The sequence below is a fragment of the Phalaenopsis equestris genome, unplaced genomic scaffold (assembly GCF_001263595.1).
Source record: "Phalaenopsis equestris unplaced genomic scaffold, ASM126359v1 Scaffold000002, whole genome shotgun sequence".
NCBI classification, from domain to species: Eukaryota; Viridiplantae; Streptophyta; class Magnoliopsida; order Asparagales; family Orchidaceae; genus Phalaenopsis; species Phalaenopsis equestris.
Genome location: NW_018164444.1, coordinates 74957368 through 74980686, shown reverse-complemented (window position 1 = coordinate 74980686; position 23319 = coordinate 74957368). Strand labels below are relative to the sequence as shown.

Genomic DNA, 23319 nt, shown 5'->3' with positions numbered 1-23319 from the left:
AAATAAAGTATGCGTAGATTTTATGATAAAATTTTATGTTTAGGTCAGAATTTGAAAAAATAATGGAATAGATGCTAATTTAAAAAATATCAAAATTTTTGCTATGCTATGTATGTGTTGGCCAAAAAAAGTATAGGAAAATTTATTCATGCTAGCGGGGCGTAATTATTATGTATTTACTTATGTTACGTCTAAATTTTTATATTAACATAGTATTTTAGTATTTTACATTTAAGCAATAAAGTTATGTGAGTGATTTGTAAATACATAAGAATTGTGTGCTATGTTTGTAAATGTCTCAAATGCATACTTGAACATGAATAAATTCTTAATCCTTATTACTTCCTAGTCTTTCACTTCCCCTTCTCATACCCTGGCCTGAAACTACTCTCCTACCGTCAAAAAAATATTAGAATATTGGTGCGTCAATACTCCATTAAAAAGGTGCACATCATGGTGGGACCAAGGTTATATAGGTGGCACCTATGCATCACTTTGGTGTCGTGTCTTCAATCACTTCCCCAAAACCCTGAGAGGAAAAATAAGCGAGGAAGTCTCAAATCGTGCTTTCATGTAAGTCGTCTACATGGTTTTCTTTCGTCTTCCTCTTCCTCAGTAAGCTTTCTTTCGCCAACGTACCTGAATCCGCTGGGATATAGGAAATCTGGTACTCAAGATAGAACGAAGGAGGGCGGGATTTAAGCTTTCGTAGGATATCAAGTTGTAATTGTGGCTGTTTGGCAGCTCTTAGGTTAAACTCCACTCAAATCGTGTTACGAAACAGCCCTTCACCTCGCCTCCTCTCATGGAGGAATGGGGAGAGGATTCAGGCAACCCGGAGCTGACTGAGAAACAGAAGAAGGAGATCGCCAAATGGTTCCTCACTAATGCCCCTGCCGGCGAGATCCAGTACATTGCAAAGGGTCTGTTCTTCCTTCTAACTCCCCGTGCACTTTCTTTATTAACGACGCCCTAACCGTTATTTGGTCTTCCAGATGTTCGGCTGCTCATTGAAGACGACAGATTGTACAATATGGCAGCGGCCGAGGCGTTCCCTCTCTATAACAAGGCCCACCTTATTGCACTTGAGATGCCCGATAGAAGCGGCGATGTGAGTTTTTTTATATCTTGCTTTTATTAGTATGTGGTCGTGGTAGGGATTTTGGTGCTCTGTATATGGTGATTCGAGTATGTTTCAGCTCGCCTTCTCAGATCCTGGATAATTTTCTCTCCAAATAGATTTCAACGAGAATTATTAGCGATTGATGGCTAGATTATGCCTTTAATGTTGTTGAACAATTGAAGAAGCAACATGGTGAACATAATGTAGCGCAGAAAAAACAGTTAAGAGTAGCCACAAAATCATGTAAAAATCACCAATTGGGGGGAACTGGGGACTTTGGTTTGATTCAATATGAGCAGTGGCATTGTACTTAAAACTACATTTTACATTTTATTCATCTGATAACAAATATGATAATGAAGTCTCAGTTACCCTTTTGCCCAATTGCTCCGTATTTTGAAGGTTCTCACTGTTTTTGGTTGTATTCTTGTCTTTCTTACTAAAGTTGCCATTAGCTCAGTGTAATGGAAATTGCACAAGTGGCTACTAAGGCATTTTTTGTTTGTGAGATGAGGCATAACCCTCAAGACATAAGCGTCAAATTTAAAAAATTGTGTAATTTAATAAATATTGTATAAACTATAAAGTGTGAAGTAAGAAAATAAAATATTAATATTCTAATTTACTAACACATTAAAAAGTAATATAACAACATTATAAATAAAATAAAAATAAGAAATTGCTTAAATTTAGAAGTAATACGTTAATATCCTAATATCAAATTATGAAATAAAATGTGTTATACAAATATTATATCATAAAAGTAATCTGAGATATTAAAAAAATTTATTAAAACATCAAAATAAAACAATCAAAATAAGTTCGACATTAATCTTTCTCTCTCACTCATATTACCCACTCATTTAATACAACAACAACAACAAAGCCTTAATCCCACTACGTGGGGTTGGCTACATGAATCCTTTTTCTCCAATGCGTCCTATTTAGTGTCATATTTTAATTTAGTTCTAGTAAATTAAGCTCATTTATTATACAATACCCACTCATTTAATATAACAAATAATTAATATTTGAATTTTTAAGTTAAAAGTTTCTATTATTCTTACCACCCAATTGATTTTATTCAGAATTATCGACATATTGAATGATTTATCTCGCGTCTTGTTCTTAGTTATATATATATTCTCTCATTCCTTATTATTTTTAATCCCGATTATTTTTTATTTTATAAAGAATAATCATCTATAAAAATATTAATTAAAATAATAACTTTTCTGATTTTTAGAACTTCAACTACATAAATTTTTATGATTTTTTTTTATTTCTTATTCTTTAATGTATGAGATGTGGGGGGTTAATATGTGAGGTATATTGATATTACTTTTTGTCTTGTTTAAAAAAAATATGGATATACTAAAAAATTTGAGTTGGTTTTTGAGATAAGGTGTGCCTTGAGGCTTGCCTCAGCCCAGGTGAGGCATACACCTCACCTTGGGAAAATGAGGTGCAAGCCTTAATGCGATTTTTTTGTAAAAAGTGCTGAGACGGGCCTCAAGGTACACCTCATATTTCGCAATTTTAAACAAGGACCCACAATTTAAGTAACTTTAATTTTAGGTGGCCATGGTGTCTTTCATCTTCTAAGGTCTACTTTTCTTATAAGTTTTCAGTGTTCTTTTCTTAACTTTTAGAATTCAGCGTAATTATTTTATCAATATAAAAAGTTTGTATAAATACGCTTCACATGAATCCTATAATAGGAAAGCAAGAAAAAGTAAATAACATGAAATAAAAGATATAACACCTATATTTCTAATTAATTAATTCCTAATAATTACTTGGAGACAACATAAAATAGGAAAGAAAAAATTCTACTTCTCATAACTTCACCGCTCCCCCTCAAGTTGAAACATAGATGTCCAATCATGTTCAACTTGGATTTGAGATCATCAAACAACAGACGAGGATGATCCTTTGTGAGGTAGAATTTAAAGTCTTCATTTCGTACTTAGTAATCAACCCTAAGAGCATTTAGAGATTCTTTTAGTTGACTGCAATTGTCTTAAACTGCAATTTTTGCAGTGTCTGAAGATAGGTGGACATTTTCTACATGTAATGCTGCAGGGAAGTATATAACCTACAGGGAAAGCTGCAAGGGTTGGCTTGCAGGTAAAAAAGAAAAACACCTGCAGGGAAAGCTTCTGGGTATGGTCCTGCAGGTAAAAAGGAAGAATACATGCAGGGAATGCTGCAGGTTATCGCCTGCAGAAAAAAAAGAACACCTACAGGGAATGCTACAGGGTATGCCTACAGGTAAAAAAGAAGAGCGCCTGCAGGGAAAGCTGCAGGGTATGGTCTGCAGGAAAAAAGAAAGAACACCTGCAGGGAAAACTGCAAAGTATAGTTTTGCAGTTAAAAAAGACACCTGCAGGGAATGTTGCAAGGTATGTGCTGCAGGAAGAAAGAACACCTTCAGGGAACGTTGTAGGCTATGGCTTGCTGGTAAAAAGAAAGGACACTTGCAGGGAAAGCTGCAGAGTATGGACTATAAGGAAAAAAGAATGAACACCTTTTCCAATGGAAGATCAATTCTGAGATATCCATGTGAAAGAATGATGTCATCTGCTTCTTGAAGAAGTTCATCAAAGTGGGCCAATCCCTCAATGTTTCAATTTTTGTAAAAGTTTGAGTTTGTTGTAGCTCACCCAACTTTGATAGGAATTCACGAGCATGGTGGACATTCTCTGCATGCCTTCTATAAAAAAGTGACAGGAAATCAATTTTTTTCTAGCTCTCCAAGTACTGATGACCTTGTAAGCTTCATAAAGTGTGGGCAAATCAATGTGAACTTGAGAAATGTGCAAAGTGAATAGAGACTCTGCTAGAGTAGCAGAGTTCTATTGCACAGACAACATCATCATCTTGTGTCTCAATTACCTCCAACAAAACATAAGTTGTCTCGCTTTCAGTGAATAAGTATTGACCAATAAATATTGTGTCTCCTGATATAACTGTGTTAGCTAGCCTAGTAAATTAATTGGCAATAGGTCAGAGAAGGCTTCTTTGTTTTGGTCAGGAGTAGGAACTACGGTTGCTTCTTCTTCCAATGAAATGGCATTTCCACTTTTATTAACAACCTGTAGCTCAGGTCCAATAGTGTCCAACATTACAGCGCACAATTTTTTTGGTGCTTTTCACAGTCGTCTTGAGGTTTTCCAAAGATCCTGGTGGTAATCCACGTCTCCCTAAGAAAAGTCAAATCGCGCCATAGACATTCCAACTTTCAGGCAGATTGATATCACCTTAGCAAATACAGACTGAGGCCCAAGCATTCCAATGATCTTGGTCATTGCCGGGAAAAAAACTAAGCCTCGTTGGCTCCAGGATAGAAGACATCCTGAAGTAGGTGTGTTGAATGCATCTGCTTGATCAAATTGCAACCTCTCTGTAATACACCTTGCCCTTAGCTTCCCTCCAACGATTCCTGCAACGACTCAAACTATGAACCAAAAATGTCTGATTTCTTGTGGGTGGAGTGTTAAGTAGAAGTTTTGGCTGCTTACAAGAATTTTAGCGCCAACAGAAAGGAGATCTGGATGCAGTGGAAAAACTGCAAGAAAATGCATCTCCACTAAGGAAACCTATAGGAATTCGCAGTCTGTAGGAAGTTTTCCACCGGTGAAGCAGATTTCCAGCTGCTAGGGACCTGCAGGGAGGGAGTTTTGCCAACTAGGGCTTGTAGGAAGGAGTTCTGGCAGCTAGGGTCTGCAGGGAGGGGAAGTTTCCAAGGTCTGGGGCTTGCAGGGAGAGGGTTTCGAATGCTATTTCTTGCAGGGTGGAGTTCCGACGGCTAAGCCCTGCAAGGAGAGGAAGTTTCCGATGTTTAGGGCCTGCAAGGAGAGGGTTCTGATGGCTAGTTCCTGCAAGGAGTTTAGGCGGCTAGGTCTTGCAGGGAGAGGAAGTTTTCGGGGGTAGGAGATCTTCTTATCCTTCTTTAGAGACTCTAGGGTTTGTTTCAAGGCTCTGAAACCATGTTAGTTTTTGAGAATTCTGTGGAATCATTTTATTGATATAAAAAGGGTATAAATACACCTCACATGAAACTTACAATAGGAAATACAAGAAAAAAGAAATATCAGGAAAAAAAAATATCTAACTCTCTCCAATTAATTAATTCCTATTAGTCACTTGGAGATAAATGAAATAACATAAAATTAAAAAGCATAAAATAAAAAAAAAGAAATAAATCCAATCCAAAAAAATAAATTCAATCCTCATAACTTCTAACAGTTATTCTTCATCTTACCTATGCAACAATGTCCTGAACTGGTTTTCTAATTTTTTACAGCAAGCTGACAACAGCTGAAAGCATTCCTAGTCATTATATATCCATACACTAATGGTTCTTATTAGCGTATTTATGTATGCCACTTTCAGGTAATAATATCATCTTTTGGTGAAATTGGTAAGGATAACTTCTTTGATCCTAGGACTGCTCAGGTTGCCACAGTGGATCATATGAAACAGGTAATTTCAAGGCTTAATATTTTGTCCAACCCCTCTTTCATCTCATTTGTGGCAGGTTTTTTGGAAAATAAGCTGGCCTGCAGCAGTTATCTCTTCTCTGACTTTCAAGGTTTTGGATTTCTAAGGCATGATTTCCATCAGCTGGCAGTTAATGTGTATTTTTTAAAATTGTAGGCAATTATGGAATAAAGGAAAAAAAGAGATATTTCAGCGATAGTATGCTTTAATTAAAGAATGAATAACTTGAATTGATGCATTTATTTTGGGTTGAGTTAAATATTGTTCGGTTTCAATCAGCCATGGCTCAAAGTTGAACTAGAGTAAGTGTGTTTGAAACTTTTTAGAGAATATTGTTTTATCATTTGCGAACAGCTTATGTTTAACTCGTTAAGTAGCTTGTATTTAATTCGTTTATTATGCAAGGAAGTTGAACACGAATAATTTTTTTGAGCTTGATTTATAAATGAGCCAAACACGACAAAACTTTGTTCATTTGTGTTTGGCTTACTTTGAGTCAAAATATGTAAATAATTAAATAATAATATTTATTGATATACATTTTATTTATTTCTTATAATGTATTTAAAAAATACTAAATATTTATATTTTTTAAAATAATTCTCTTTTGTATTATTAATAAAAAATGATTAATTTCATTCAAATGTTTCAAAAAAATATAGCTATGAATTAATAAAAAGGAGGAAAAAACTGAAGTTTAAAAGAGAGCAACAATGGTTTAAAAACAATAACAAATTTAGTTGATTTCACACTCAAATACAACATATGCACAGCAAATAAATGAGTGCATGTAGGTTGATAGCATTTTGTAAGAATTCCCTCTTTCTGGTTCTTTGCCTTGCCCTTGAATTAATTGGTCGGGTGGGATGCGTGGAATTATTCGTTGACAATCTTCAAGTACCGTTTAAGTATTAGTCCCATATCGAGAATTTTTGTATTAGATGCTATTTAAAAGCAAAAACAAAAGCATGCCAATTTAAAAGCTTCAAAAGCTCGTGGAAAGTAGGTGATATTGTTTGTCTTATTATTGATATATTCGTAAGAAGTAGTTAGTTTTCTAAACTTATTAATGATAGTTTAATTTATTAAACTCTCATTAAGTGTATTGCATTTTTAATAATCTTAGATAAAAATTGAATGAGTGCTCAAGACAAGGCAAGGCTAGGCATGGCTCGGCTTGATAAAAAGATGAACAAGCTATTTGATTAATCCTACTAGAGTTGAGCTCAAATCAAGTTTAAGATTGAACAAGGTCCTACTTGGCTCGGTTGGGTTCATTTGTAGCCTTATTTAAAATTATTTGGTTAAATTCGAGCCGAACATGAGCTAATTTACACAAGGGAATTAGAATCAAACCGAACATGAACATATTATTCACGAGCCATTTCGAACACGAGCCCATTGCAAACAAAAGAATTTTCGAACAAGCCGAACATGAATATGTTTAGGCTTGCTCAAGCTTGACTCGTTTACATCTCTAGTTGCATGGCCATATGTGTTATCATCTTTAACTTGCAAATATATATTTTATTTTAGTCATTTTGTGTGCTATTTCACTTCATTTATTTATCAGGTTTGCACAAAGGTACGACCTGCTAGTGATGAAGAGCTTCCATCAGCCTATGTTGAGGAGTTTCGGTATGTTGCTCTCATTAACAATAAATATTTGTAGCGCATTGTAAAGTTCAATATTTGTTAATCAATAACAGCTGAATTTTTTTGAACTTGAGAAAAGTCAAATGAGTTTACACTGTTGTAAGCAAAATGGTTTGGATAATTTCATTGATATCAAAATAATCATTAAATCCATGGTTTGGATAATTTCACCTTTTCTTCATGTTTATTCAAACTTTTTGTGGTTCTTTTGCTTGTTTAATCTCGTTAGCATTGGTAGGTTTACTCTGGATGCTGAACTCTGCAAATATGTTGCTGATACCTATCCAAAAGGAACTTGTGCAGTTTATTGCACTAGAGGAAAAGATGTGGATGGTCCAGGTGTTGGCTTTGATTTTGCTGTTGTGATTTCTGCTTCACGGACTAGCCCACAAAATTTCTGGTGTGTAAGTACTAAATAGTTCGCTTGAAATATTATTTTGTGCTGTAGACATTGATCATTTCGCTCTATTTTAAACTTGTTAGTCAACTTTGCTTAAGCTACTTGTACTGCTTTCTCACATAGGTGTTTTTTTTTAATCAAGATTCTATGCTGTCACCTGAAAGACTGTGATGAACTGATGAGAGTTTTGTACTATTATTTATTGAACACATTGTAATATATGATTGAGATGGGCTGTCAATCCTTTTTTAGTTAGATGTAGATGCTATATTTTTTGTTAATTACTCTGAAATTCTTAAAGTTATTATTTGGCCACCACAACATTGTATTTTTACCTTAATGTTCTTTTTGACACTTTTACTCTTAAGGTTTAAGTTCTCAGGTTATTTGTAACCTTTTTTGAGCTTCTAATGCATGAACATTCTGCCATATGATTTAGTCATAAGATATTGTACTTGTGTGCTGACTGACGTTCCTCTTCAACCTACCTTTTGTGGTTTGGTAAGTGTGAGTTGAGAGGTAGGGCGGGAGAAAGGGCAAATTTTTTATTGCGGAAAAAGACTGATAATAGTGTGTGTGTGTCTCTCTCTCTCTTATATATATATATAATTTATGTATATTTATATTTGCACTTGCAAAAGTTGTAATAGTATATTTAAGTGTATTTGAAGCTAGTTATGTATACATGATTTTTTTCCCTTTAAGTTAGGTATTGCACCATATTTTTTTCTATTTTATATCAACTTTTAAATCATACTTTATATTTTATAATCGTTAATGAATGGATTTATACATTAATAGTTTTATATAATCAATTAGCACTTTAGTTAATAAAAGGGCCTTTGCATTCTATTCCTTGCACTTTGAAGTAAAAATAAAGTCTTAGATTTGATAACATCGGAATTAATATCAAAAAAGCCATCTTGGATCTACTTAAACCAACTTTGAGCAGATTTAAATTTAATCCATTTTAAGAGCATGGAACATCAAGCATACCAGCCCTATTCAAACCTACCCCACATTTTATTCTCATATACACTATTCACTTCCTGAGTGTATGCATGTACTTCTATTTGGGTATAACAACTATAGGTATGTCAAGCATAGTCATATAAGCTAGAATTTCTTGCCTCTGTGGTCCTTATTTTCCTCAAGCATCATCATTAGATTTTGAGTTCAGGTTTGTTGCATTAGATGAATTTCAAAATTATGTTTTTGAAGGCACTTTACAAGGGATTTTGTTTTTTATCTGGCCCTGTTCTGGCCTATTTTCTTCCAAATTAATTTTAAGTTATATTATTGTCTAGTTTCAATAAAACGTGCATTCTCATTTTCTGTATTATTTGTTTTTGTATTTTGTACGTTAAGCAGACCTTTCATTAATCACCTTGCTTTAATTGAAAGCCCCTTTTTTTCTTCTTCATCGGGCATTGTTTGTGTGCAATCGTAAATGTTTTGGTTTTAACTTTTTTTTTTCTTTCATTACATATCCTTCTACTTTCTTATTCCTTTTATTTTTTTCCCAATGTCTTTCTTATTTATGCTTTTAGCTAAACATCCCTTTGCGTGATTCTCTCCTAACTTGTATTACACTGCACCTTAATTGTTGGTATATTAGAACTTGTCACGGTTATTTATAGCTCTTCTTGAAAAGTTAATTTTGTCTTCACAACAGACTTCTACTCATTAATATGTAAATATCAAGTCAAATGGATCTTTTTACTATACAGTTGTTTGACTTGTATTTTGCAGCAATGGAAGCTGGCGTTCAATATGGACTCTCGAATTCAAGGATGATTTGCAAGTTGTTGAAGTAAAAGGAAAGATGCAGGTAATTTTCTGATTCCATGCTGATGAACTTGCTTAAAGTTTGTGCAGACATTAACTTTTAATGAATTTACTTTGATTAAACTTTTAATGTTTTTATTGCATTTTTCTGATTAATTTGACGTCAAATATTTATTTCAGGTTGTTGCACACTATTTTGAGGAAGGAAATGTGCAGCTGGATGCTAAAAATGAATGTAGGGATTCCACCCTGTTTCAGGTCTGCACTTTTTTGAAGAGGATCAATATAATCCAAGCATGGAACTATTTAAACAATTATAACTTTATGCAAGTCTTTGAATGAATATATAATTGATAAATTCCGTCAACAAACTATTGAAACGTGAATATTAATACCAAAGATCAATGCTTAGAAGTAGAATCTCTATCACTAAAAGTATACTTGATTTGATGTAAAATGAGTGCAAAAACAACTTAATATAGGAATACTTACTCTATATGTATCGGTTGGTATGAATTTGTTTCATATGGTCTACATCATGCCAAAAATTTACTTTATTTCCACCATGAAAACTTTTGATGTGAACCTTATCCGAAAAAGCTGTCCCTGTGTATGTTTAATCTCATCCCCATCGACAATGTGCTGCCCCTATGGACTGTTTTTTCTTGCTTGTATGATTGTTCATGAGACCTACTGTTTGGTTCTTATAGTGCAGTTATTAACTACTAAGCATTTTGTAGAGTTCGTTTACAATTGTGGTTCCCTGCAGCAGCTAATCAGAGCAAGCTAGATTGCATTCCTATATTGTTTGCCTGCAATTCGTTTCCTTTTTTGTGGATTGTTCATGCCGTAGTACCAATTCACATGTAATTTGCATAATCCCTGTGGTTTTCAATTGAATATTTTTGTATAACCGACTAAAAATTGAATGAATATATATATAAAGATATTTGATTTATAAAGTTCTCGTACTTATTCAATCTTCTATGCTTGGCTGAATACTGATTTCTTTGTGTGGTGTGTTGACCTCTTTAGTTGCTCCAAAATTGACTCGACTATAGTCAAAACCGCTCAAATGTCAATTTCTCTTGAGGCAGAATGTGTCCATTTCGAAATGTCAAAACTATGAAAGAAGAGACATTTCATAGCCAGTTCGATTGAACTTGAGGAAAACGGCAGACTACATGCGTGATAATATCCAAGTTGAGCCTAATTATCTTGATCACTTTCGAAATGAATCATACGAGGCCCGTTTGCTAAATGTATTGCATTAATGCTTATGAAACTTGAACATTATCTTGGATGGACAAAATATTACTTCGATCCGATACAAATGTAAAATGTAAAGCAAGATACAAGAAGGCATGAGAAATAATAAAAACGTGCATATGCACACACACATATAACCCTATCCCGTCCACCTTTTCACACTTCAGAAAATTAAATAAAAAAATCTCATTGTTTGCAAAATTTTTTATATGATTGTACCATCCTAACAATAGTATTTTTATTTTTTGAGTAGTATAGGTTAACATTATGGTTCCATTAGCCTATTTCTGTAGTACTAGATCACAACCCATTTTATATCATAAGTGATCAATTTATTAGTAAATTAAATGCTAAAGTTTTAACTATCAACTTAAATTTCAAATTACACACAATCCCATAAAAAATTATTATAATTTGTATATAATTCAATGCAAATGAGAGAGAAGTTTAATTCTTACTCATTATGATAAAAATATCACAAATTTCATTTCAAAAATCAAAGTAAGCAAAGTTTAGAACAATCTTATCGATGTTCTCCACTGATTAAGAAGAAATTATGACAAAATTCCTAGTTTTCCACCACGTTGAGTACAATAATTTCACACTTATTCTCTCTTTGGAGAACTCTCACACTCTTCCAAGAGTACCTTCGAGGAAGCATGATTTACGGCTGTAATAATTCTCCAGCAACTACTTCCAGTCTCTATATTTTTCCTCTCGATGTCAATGCAAGGGTCGAGTGTTGGAAAACTATGGAGAGAAGCACTATTTACTTTGAATTTCCATCTATAGTGATGAATCATCGCGCAATCTCTCCATGTCAACTCGAACTGTCTTAACTCCCTGAGTTGGTTCACTGGTGCTGAAGTTTTTCATTAGAGCGGCGAAGCCTTGATCTCTCTGTTTCTCCAATTCTTCACATTTGTAGGTGGCGTCTATGTGCCATAGCGGCGCCAAGATGTGTTGGGCTTGATAAACTTGGTGTAGAGCGGGGTAGCTACACCAACTTTGGGGCATAGCTACACCGCTAGGCTAGACACACCTACGCCCATTAGCTGGCGCATAGGTGCCTGCCTCTTAGTTTGGTGTATGGGATGAAGCATAGTCATACCACAAATAGTATAGATATGCCAGTTGTATGGTAAGGCACTCCTTTATTCTTTTAAAGCCTGTAACCTGCAAATTACATAAAAAATTCTTAGAAAAGCATTAGTATGATATAAATAGCGGAAATACTACAGGAAAACACGAGCAAATGTATCTCAAATTTCATGCACATCAACTGGAATTATGTAAAATGGTGTAATGTGTTACGTGTAATTCAAGTAAATTTCGGTGATTAAGTGTTTCTCTCACTCTAACTTGGTGAGTACGATACCATAATGGGTGTTGGAAGTCTATTCAGTTTGCTAAATTACACCCATCATTATTACGACCTGTCTGGACTGGTGAAGGGAGTTGTTGTGGGGTGTGACATAAGTAGACCAAGGACCATGGAAGTCTAAGATGATAGAGTTATGGGATATTGATCAGGTTTGTTATCATTTCTTCCACGATTCACTTTAGGCTCAATAATGATAAATTTTATGATCTAAATGCGTCATTATTATATGCTAAGCAATCCACGCTCTAATAATCAGTTTTAATCGGAAGTATTCTCCCATTATTGAGAGGGGCTTGCGACTATAGGAAAGCTCGAGCTTCAGATCTTAAATTTCTCATAAAATGAGGGCAAAATCTCTAGGTAGTGTCTTATCTATAATCTCATGTCTTTCAAAAGTTTTTCCCAAAATTTTCTTTCATTTTTCAACAGAGGCTGGGGTGTGAATTTTCGGAACCCATATAGTGTGAAGCCAACTACTAATTTTTTAGAAGAATTCATGTTCTTGTACTGACGTGAGGCTTTGATTTTTTGTGCTTGGTGATTGTTTATCTTATTCTACTTAATTAAGTATTTGTTTTGTATGTGATTGATTTTAGTCAAACTGGCTCCGTTTGTGGTTTTATTTATTGCATTGTTAATTCTAATTTTTTTGTGTTTTTTGGCGGTGTTGAAAGTTGTTGTTTGGTATGGATTTTTCTTATTCTTCATTTTGCGTCAAACGAAGCATTTTTTTTTTTAATCTGTGATGTTTCTTGAATTTCATCATATGTATCATTTCGTTGCTTTAGGATCCCAAGATTGTAACATATCGTACATCAAATTGGCATCTTAAGTTAATGTCGCATTAGCATGTCAATAGTAGTGGGACTTATAATGGGCTCGATAAAAAATAATAAATGGTGTAATGTAGACAAAATTGAATGGGTTTTGATATTAGACATCTATAATATGACTAGCATGAGGTCAAATTTATAATATAACTTGGAAAATTTATTTGAATATCATAATATGTACAGTTTTCAAAGAATTAAATCTACTAAATCAAGATTACTAGGACATGGTCAATCATTTTGACGGGGCATTGTTATTTAGTCTGCATTGACTAATATTAAACTAAGCTTAAATAGTTGCATTTATTATTTAGCAATTTTATGATTAACTGCATGATCAACATAAGGATTGTAAAATAAATAATTATTGTCTGTATGAATAATATGTGAGGCATATAGGGCTTACAATTAAATATTATTTATCTCGGTATTATGATATGATTATTTGTTTCATTAGAATTTGTCAGTTGAATTTCAAGACGAATTGAGTTGCAATTCTAGAAAAACTGCATGAGGTTTTATGCAGATCTTTTGATTTTAAGGAATATTATAATCATTTTGTTAGTATTATCGCAATTGCATTTACCATTCCTTTAAAAAATAAATACCATATCCTCTAAAGCCGGTCAAATTCACCAGCAGGAGTCATATATGATTTAAGTTGATCCAATTGAAAAAATTGTAGTTTATAAAGTCTTTTAAGGATGTATTAGATGCAAAAGTACAATTTTTAGATACAATATGAGTCTATATTGTTGTAAAAAATGACGACAATAAAACGAAAAATAGGATCAAGAAAAATTCGCAAACAGAAAATCACAACGGAAACACACAGATTTACGTGGTTTAGCAAATTGCCTACGTCCACGGTCCACGGAATTGCAGAGGATTGAATTGCAGAGGATTTTATTAGCTTGAGGAATTATACCGTAGAACGCCTCGATGTTTACAAGAAAGACTCCCTCTTCCTCTTTCTCTTCTCTCCTCTCTCTCTCTTCTCTCCTCTCTCCTCTCTTTCTCTCTCTCTCTACTCGAGAGCCATCATCAAGAAGAAGAAACGTTGGGGGGAAACCAAATCCCAAGAGAGATAGCAAGGGGAGCTAACATGTCTATTTATTAATTTCATCATGTTATTAGGCTCATTAAGGAATTAATCAAGGAATTAATCAAATAATTAATCAAATAATTAATTAAATACATTAATTATTTCATTTTCTTTTCTGCACTAAATCATAGAATGAATTAAGAGCATTTATTTTAGCAATTAATTTCAAGTATCAAATCCAATTTGCTGTCAAAGATGAGAAAATGTCAATTTGAATAGTGGACTAGCTTGCATATTCACAACAAATCTCCCACTTAGAGACTGGTACATTGGTCTCATCATCCACTAGCTGCGTTGCTCTTTTCTTCAAACGTGATATCCTCTATCTCTGCAACTCAAAGCCCCGATCTTCATGCCAGAAGACCAGTTGAAGTCGAACACAACTTCATCTTCTCAAGAGTAACACCCTTAGTCGACATGTCAGCGTCAACATAGTCTTGTACCTCCAAGCTTTTTGTTGGGTTACTCATGTTTTTGCTTACACCTCCCACTGTATGGGCAATAATCTACCTATGCTGAAAGCACTTTTCAACAAGTTTAGTCTTGTACCTCTTATTGATATCAAGCGCAGTCTTCACCCGGTACATACACTCCCTGGTGGAAGTTATGTTAGCTCCCAAGTCTGATTCCCTGGTAGAGAATCTATCTTTTCCCGTTGTTTTCCCAGTAATGAAAGATGAAGCTTCTTCCCATAGAGGTAGTCCTCTATCTATACCATCTCGTAACCAAAATCTGTCTATAAACTTATTGATCCCCGATGCTATCATATCATCTCCGGCCATCGCTTTCCCTCAGATCCGAACCTGAGTTCTGATACCAGTTTTTGTGAAAAACGACGGCAATAAAGCGAAAAACCGAATCAAGAAAAATTCGCAAACAGAAAAGCATAGCGGAAACAAACATATTTACGTGGTGCGACAAATTGCTTACGTCCACGGAGTTGCAGAGGATGTTACTAGCTTGAGGAATTACACCTTACAAGAAAAACTCTCTCTCTCTCTCTTCCTCTATCTGCATCCTCTAGTAATTAAAATATGTCATTAAACTTCTCGATCTCCGATGTCATCACATCATCTCCGATCATCGCTTTCCCTCATATCTGAACCTGAGCTCTGATATCAGTTGTTGTGAAAAATAACGACAATAAAACAAAAAATTAGATCGAGAAAAAAATCAGTCAGATCGAGAAAAAATCAGAAAATAGAAAAGAACAGCAGAAACACAGATTTACGTGGTTAGACAAATTGCTTACGTCCACGGAGCTGCAAAGGATTTCATTAACTTGAGGATTACACCCGTCGATCGCATTAACGATTACAAGAAAGAACAATATTTCTCTCTCTCCTCTCTCCTCTTGAGAGCAACAGCCGAAGAAAAAGCCTCGGAAACCAAATCTCTAGAGAGATAATAAGGGGAGCTAGCCTGCCTATTTATTAATTTCATCATATCATTAAACCCATTAAGGAATTAATCAAATAATTAATAAAGCCCATTAATTATTTTCTTTTATCTTTTGCAACAAATCATAGAAGAAATTAAAAGCAATTAATTTAGCAATTAATTTCAAGTATCAAATCCATTTTGCTGTCAAACATGAGAAAATGTCAATTTGAACAGTGGACTGGTTTCCATTCGCAACATATATTTGATGTTATCGAATTTGAACATTCATCTACTATAGTCCATGTTTATGCATAAAACTGATGCTAGAGTTAACCCAAACTACAACGCAATACACAAATTTTATTAGTAACTCAAAACAAGATTATAATGAAGACTCAAAAATAAAGATAGGACATCAAATAAAACAAAACTGTAAAATAAATGACCACAAATATGTACTCAACAAAGAAGACACAACAAGCTAACGAGGAAGTCCAGAGCGGTGGTGCTAGGTCGGAGGCTGTAGTGAAGGCCGGTGAGGGAGTAGTACAGCAAAGTGGCGTCGAGCCACAACTAGAAGAGGTTAGAGGCATTGTCGAAGGCTGGAATCCAGAGCGGCAGCAGCTGGTGACCTGCAGGAATCGGGGAAGATGCGGCCTGCGGGGCCAGGCTGGCGCACGATGCCTGTGGGGGGCAGGGAAGATGTGGTCTACGGGGGCACGGGACTGGGAGGAAGTAAGGCCGCAGAAGCCGAGGAGCGGAGGCTGAGAGGCAGTGGACTGCAGAAAGGCTGTCTGCAGCGCTGGAATCGCCGGATGGAAGGTGGCAGCAACTAGGAAGTTGCCGGTTTGCTGGAAGGAAGGGCGACAGCTCTCTCGAAGGCAAACCAAAGATCTTTGGTCTGCTGGAAGACGAGGACAACAACTGGAATCACAAGCCAGCAGAAGCGGGGACTTGTTGGCTGTAGCAAGGAGCTGGTGTGGCGTGTTGTAGGAGGGCAGGGAACAGTTTTGTGGTAGGCAGACGGCAGGTACGCTGCAAGACTGCAGTAATCTGCAGCTGGGAGGACAGCAGAGGGCTGGCAATATAAATATGAAAGTTTAGGTATCTGTAATTGAACTAATCCTTTCTGATAGAGATTGAAAGTATGATTGCATGTTAAATTGAACTAATCCTTTTTAATATTATTGATGATCTAATCGAGCACACTAAACATGTAAGTTTTGATAAATTATCTATTGATTTTAATCCTATGATGAGTGATCAAACTCATGTTGAGTTTGTATTTGATTTTTAGTTTATTGATAAACTAATTCATAAAAAGAATGCTATTTTGTGGAGAGTTAAGTTATGTTAATATTTCTAAATTTTTTAGGGGGGCTTAAATGCATACCACACAGTTGTTATAGATTTACATGGCTAACACCTAAACTTTGATATTTTCTTTTATAACACTTTCTTGTCTTAAATCTATGCATGAAGAGATGCTTTTCACTTTTAAAAAGTTAGTCATAGTGATATTTTTGATGTGATATTCAACACTTAAGTGTTATGAATATAAACATGAAAGTTTAGGTATCTGTAAATTCATAAAAATTTTGTGGTATATATTTAAATGCTCCTTTTTTTTAATAATGATTGTTTTAAAGGAAATATGGAATTTAAAACTTTATAAATCTTGTCAAATTAAAAGTGCATAATTTATCACGATTAAATTTTATAGCATTTGAATTAAGCTTTCTTTGAATTTATAATAGAAGGATAATTAGATATAATCATATTAGATTTTGCTTTAGCATATGATTTTGTTATTATTAATATTTTATTTAAGGAAAAAAGATGAGCATATTATTACTTAAATGAATGTGTCTAATAAAACATTAATTAATTATTTTTTTATGAGAAAAAGAGATTGTTGAGAATGTAAAGATTATAAGGTCATTCTAAGTGAAAGTTTAAGTAATCAACATCGATTATTAGTTTTGAATTTTATTATAATGAGTTGGAAGATAAAAAATGCAATAAAATATTGTCATATAATTAAATGGAGCATCTAAAATATACAAATAAAATTATTTTTATCAATAAACTTCAAGATTTCAATATTTTTGATATTCATAAAGAAGTTAATTCTATGTGAGATAAAATAACAAGCACTATTAAACAAGTGTCGAAATATGTACTTGAAGAATTAAAAGGGAAAAAAAATAACAAGCACTATTAAACAAGTGTTGAAATATGTACTTGAAGAATTAAAAGGGAAAAAAAATTATAAATAAAATTAGTTGATGGTGGAAGAATAATGTGCAAGAAAAGATAAATTATATGAAGTTTTATTATAAAAATTGGTTTAAATATAAAAGCTTAGAGAACTGAGAAAAATATAAGGTGATTTGTACAGAGTCTAAGAAAACATATTGCGATGCTAAGACTTCTACTTTTAGTGATCTTTATAAAAAATTGAATACTAAAAATGGTGAAATATATATTTAAACTAGCCAAGTAATAATAAAAAAAGTAAAGATTTAATTCAAGTAAAACGTATTAAAGATGAAAATTAAAAAAATGTTTTTCTTAGAAGAAGATATTCAACATAGGTTGGCGAAATATTTTCATTATCTTTTCAATGCAGATGTTGAGAATACAATCGATTTTAATGATCTTAATATCATTAATAATAAAAAAAACTTATCGCATTAGTAAAAAAAATGTTGAAATGACTTTAAAGAAAACGATGGGTGAAAAATCAGCAGGACCTGATAATATCCCATAGCGTGAAAATATTTAGGAGATTTAGGAGTTCCTTGGCTTACTAATTTTTTTTAATATTATTTTAAAAACTAAAATAATGTTTGAGGAGTGGAGAAAGAGCATTTGGTTCTCAGTTTTAAGAATAAAGGGGATGCATAAAAGTGTACAAACTATGGATGAATTAAGTTAATGTGTCATACGTTAAAATTATGGGAGAGAGTAATTGAACATAAGTTTAAACGTGTTACAAAGATTTCTCATAATCAATTTGGATTTATGCTAGACAAGTCTACTTTGGAAGCTATGAATTTATTGAGAGGTCAAATGGAGAAGTATTGAGAGTGTAAGGAGAATCTACATATGATTTTTATTGATTTAGGAAAAGCTTTCAATAAGGTTCCAAGAAAAGTTTTTTGGAGAGTTCTAGAAAAGAAAGGTGTTGATGTGACTTATATTCAAGTCATTAAAGATATGTATACTAAGAGTTGTTACTTGTGTTCTGATAGGAGGAGGATTGACCAAGTATTTTCCTCTTTCAGTTGGATTACATTAGGGATCGGCTTTAAGCCCATATCTCTTTGCTTTAGTTTTGGATGCTCTTACTGGACATTTGCAAGAGGATGTAACTTGGTGGATGTTTTTCGTTGATGATATCTTTCTTGTGGATAAGACTAGAGAAAGAGTTAGGAAAAACTTGAAATATGGAGATCTACATTAGAGCCTAACGGCCTTCGTTTGAGTAGATTTAAAACTACATATATGGATTGTAGTTTCACTAATAGTAGATCTAGTGGTAGAGTTGTATCAATGAGTGATCAAATCATTAAAAGGTGTGAACGTTTTAGATACTTGGGGTCTATTGTTGAAAGTGATGGTGCTATAGATGGAAATGTTATTAGTAGAATTCAAGTTGGAGGGTTGAGGTGGAGGTATGCTTTGGACATATTGTGTGATAGAAATGTATTGCTTAGACTTAAAGGAAAATTTGATAAGATGGTGGTGAAACCTGCAATGCTTTATGGTGCAGAATTTGGCCTTTAAAAGAGAAGCATATAGACCAAGTTAATTGTTACCGAGATGAGGATGCTTAGATGAAAAATGCTAAATAAATGTATCCGTGAAAAGGTTAGTGTAGCTCCAGTGGCAGACAAGATTACAGAGAGCCGCCTTACATGGTTTGCTCGCATTAAATGTAGGCTACCTGATGATCCGGTTAGGAGAGTAGATGTGTTAGATTCTACTTATATTAAAAATGTAGGGTTTAAGGATGGATTTATACCTCATTTCTAACATGCTATATTTTTAGGCGGTCGTCGTTTAATGATGGATTTAAGGATGAATTTATGGTGGTGTTTGATCACATTAAATGTCGACTGCCTAGAAATGTTGAATTTTTTATACATATCCTTTAGAATTTCATCAGTTTCAACTTATGACATGAATCCAACATTTTACGATTAACTCAAGGCATGTAGACCTTTCTTTAATTATTTGTCCTTCAATAGAAAAGCCTGAAGAATTTGACGTCTCTAGGTAAATGTGGATATTACAGGAACTGTTTATATAAGAGATCAGAAATCTTCTTTTTTATTCAAATCACCTTTTTCTCGGAAAAAAAAGTGAGGAGACCTTGCACTGTCAACTAGGAGAGAGAGGTGATTCACTGTCAACTAAGTAATTTTATGAGATGAAAATTGAAGAAATCTTAAGGTTACAGCTTTTGCAAGGAGCGATTTTTGTGATTTTACTGAGGTTTATGGTAAATACCATTTATATTTTAATACCTTGAAAGGGATTCTTTTGTTGTAACTACTTTTTTTTACATTGTATATCGGTTAAGATTAACTTTTAAAATTTTAATTAACTAAACCACCTTTTTAACGAACCTACTTCCACAATTGATTTTCTTAGTCACCAGAAGATTGTGCTGTATCAATATCAAACATAATTCGCCACCACGAAGCAGAGAATATGGCATCTCTTGAGGTTAATATTTATTTGGAGTATTACATCCATACCACTCAATTCCTATGTTGTTACATATCTAACATCTAAATTTTACTTTTTATATTAATACCGCCCAAATCTTTCATAACACATAAAAAATACCACCATTTTAACTTTTAAAAAGTGATACATTTTTTCATGCATGGGTAAAATGGTGTGTATGTTAAAATTGAAGTTTAGGTGTTAGATATATAAATACATATGAATTGAGTGGTTTGTGGGTAAATCTTCTATTTGTTTTTTACTTTGTCTCATGGCGTATGTGTCATCCAGAGATTCTAAGCTTGTTTCTTCAAATATTCACAGGAATCTTATTTGCATTTGCCGGACACAACTTTCAAGGTATTTTTTCTTTTTTTTTCGTGTTATGGAATTAGTTTGTTTATTAACTGCCTTTAATCTTGCTCAGCTTATCAAACCAAATGAAAAATGTTCATAAGCATAAGCTCTACTTGAAAGTCATGTATAAATTATAGAATTTGCATGTGGTCACTAATATTAAAATCTATCCATGTAATTATAATTATGTCAATATGAATATACACAATCTATAAATGTATGTGCTTGCATATACACATAAGCACATGTAAGTTGACATGTACACGTGCATATATATATGTGTATTTCAAATTTTTATAAGCACATAAAAATAATCAAGCTATTACTGAGCTGAGCACAATTGAGCAAGCACTTGCTCGTGTTAGGTTCATCAAGTCAAGCTTGACCTAATTATCAAGCCAACTACATATAACAAGCTTTTTTTTTCTGTGGTGGGGTTTGATGTCCTTGTGTTGGTGCTTGGATTTATACTTCATTTCTGACATGCTATATATTCTTGCTTTTCTTTTTTGAGCCATTCTTTGCAAATTGCGCCACCAGAAGTGCCAAATTTGGACCTTGCACCCTTGTGTGGCGATTTTTGGCAAATGGGATTATTACAGTTTTCTTTTTAATTATCCTAGAGCAGAAGCTATTATCTATCGGCCTATTCACTCTATTTGTTTTTAATCGAGAAAAGTGTCAAAGTTCTCACTTTTTCCAGTTGATCGTTCTAGAGTTTATAAAATGTCAATTTAGTCCGCAACCTCTTGAATATTTAAGCTCCAATTAAAAAAAAATTAGGACTTATCGTTTTGTAAACTTTGGGACTAAAATGACACCATGACACTACTCATTTTTATCTTTTGCTAATACTCTTTTGTAAACTTTACATCAATGCTCATTTTTATCGAATGATACCATGGTGGCTGCAGGACCTTAGGAGGAAGCTTCCTGTTACTCGGACACTATTCCCATGGCAGAATACTTTGCAGTTCAGCTTAACCAGAGACATCTCAAGAGAACTTGGAATTGGAAAGTGAAGTTGTGACTCGGCCGTATGGTTGGAAATTCTTTTTATGCCTCTGCTTCTTACCCTCCTTTGTCATTGCCTTATATTGCTATATGATTGTTACTCTCTTTTTAGCAGTAAATATGTTCACCCTTCCATCTCCTCTTTTGCGCCTTGCATTATCATATTAAACTAGTTTTTTATTTTTTATTTTTTATTTTTCTTTGTAAAGGAATATTTTTGTTTGCCGATACGCTTGATTTTTCCACATCTTTTTTCCCCCTCTATCTTGAGTTCATGTCTACTGCCTTAAAATTGCTTTAGGCTTTGTTTGGTTTGCTGCATTAGAGTTGTAAAATAAATCAAGTACATGGGTTTAAAAAACTCCTGTGTTTTGTTGGATGAAAATGGAATGCCAACAGCCAGCCTCTCGTTGACACATGCAGTCAACTGCCTTGGTTGATGTTTCTTGAGTTCATAACCTAAATGGAAGTCCCCCTAACGAAGAACTCCATTGTCATATCATGTGATCTGCTGTTTCGCCTTGGTTGATGATGCTTTTCTGACGGATTTACATGCCCAGCTTATAATTTTTCTCTATTTAGGTTATGTTTATACAATATTTCAGTTTTTTCACATCAATATCTATAAAAAAAGATGCATAATCCATTTTACGAAATTAGTCAGGTACATGTTTTAATGTAATGCAAAGATTAGCATGCTTATTAAAAGGAGCATTTAAATATTAAACACGTAAACTTTAATTTTTAAATTTATGACTATGGTTTAAAAATATATTAAATAACTATGTTTTAAAAATAATAGTTAAAAAAAAAGGAAAATGAAATTATTTTTAAAAAACTCCTACCTTTTGGGATGTTTTTCTTGTCGTGAGAAACAATTTTCTGAATTTCTACTAATGTGGTTTGATTGAAACAAATTTCTAAAAATGAGAGATCTGTTGAATCTTGAACTGCCCATCTATTACATGTGGTTTGATTGTACAAATCAATTGCTAACTTAGAGCTCTCAATTTTAATGATCAAGCATGACGGTAGTTGGTGGTGGGGTATGGAAAGGGGGTCCCTTCTGTTTGGGTTTGGGGGTGCTGCCTCCGATTTTTTTTTGTTTTAGTACATTGCGTCGTAGTGCCCAATCTAAGTTCAAATTTGAGAGCACTACATTGTATTGCTCCGATGCAGCTTTGAACCGCCACTATCGCGTCATCCTGGTTCGGGTCTATTTTAATTAAAGTCTTAATTTTACAAATGGAGTATGGAATTTTGAATTCACCTGAGCAATGAGTTGATTGTGAGTGCCCTCATGTGTTTAGGGTTCGTTTGGGACAGCTTATAAGTGCGGGAGGCGTTTTTAAAATGCCGTCGTAAACACTGCCTTACCGTTTGGTTCACGCATTTCATCAGTTTATCTAAGACTACGTATGGGTTTTTATACTAAAAGCAGACCGCAGGTCGTACCCAGTGGTCGGCCCGCGGGCCACGTTTTAGGATAAGCAGCTTATCTTAAATGCACAATTTGCCCCAAACAGACTCTAAGTGTGTAGAGAAGCTTGATTGGTGGTATTTGTACGAATGTCTTTTTTTTTTTTTCATAGCGAGTTTATTGGTGGGGTGTGGTTCTATGATTTTGTCTTATTTTCAGGTTTTTTTTTTTTACGTTAAATCATGTGTTTTTTTTGTTTGTATACTTCTGTTCAAAATTATACTTCGAATCTCTCGAATCGGTTTCTATTATTTAATTCTCATTCCCAACATGTTCATGGGCTC

The 23319-nt window shown here is 33.9% G+C and overlaps 1 protein-coding gene across 4 annotated transcripts; it reads left to right on the top strand.

Moving 5' to 3' along the window:
* The first annotated feature begins 493 nt into the window (after positions 1-493).
* LOC110026925 (F-actin-capping protein subunit alpha) lies at positions 494-21817 on the top strand. 4 transcript variants are annotated; one of them, XM_020728141.1, is made up of 11 exons: positions 494-573; positions 745-923; positions 996-1111; positions 5522-5611; positions 7203-7267; positions 7515-7685; positions 9438-9516; positions 9654-9731; positions 20107-20181; positions 20509-20544; positions 21456-21817. In XM_020728141.1, exons 2-11 carry the CDS (start codon positions 806-808, stop codon positions 21561-21563), a joined length of 936 nt encoding a protein of 311 aa, XP_020583800.1. In that variant the 5' UTR covers positions 494-573; positions 745-805; the 3' UTR covers positions 21564-21817. The 4 variants fall into 4 exon arrangements, with proteins under 4 accessions (XP_020583800.1, XP_020583809.1, XP_020583829.1 ...); XM_020728150.1 differs by lacking the exon at positions 494-573 and having other exon boundaries at positions 580-923; positions 7524-7685; XM_020728170.1 differs by lacking the exon at positions 494-573 and having other exon boundaries at positions 580-923; positions 9654-9708; positions 21456-21508.
* The last annotated feature ends 1502 nt before the right edge of the window (positions 21818-23319 follow it).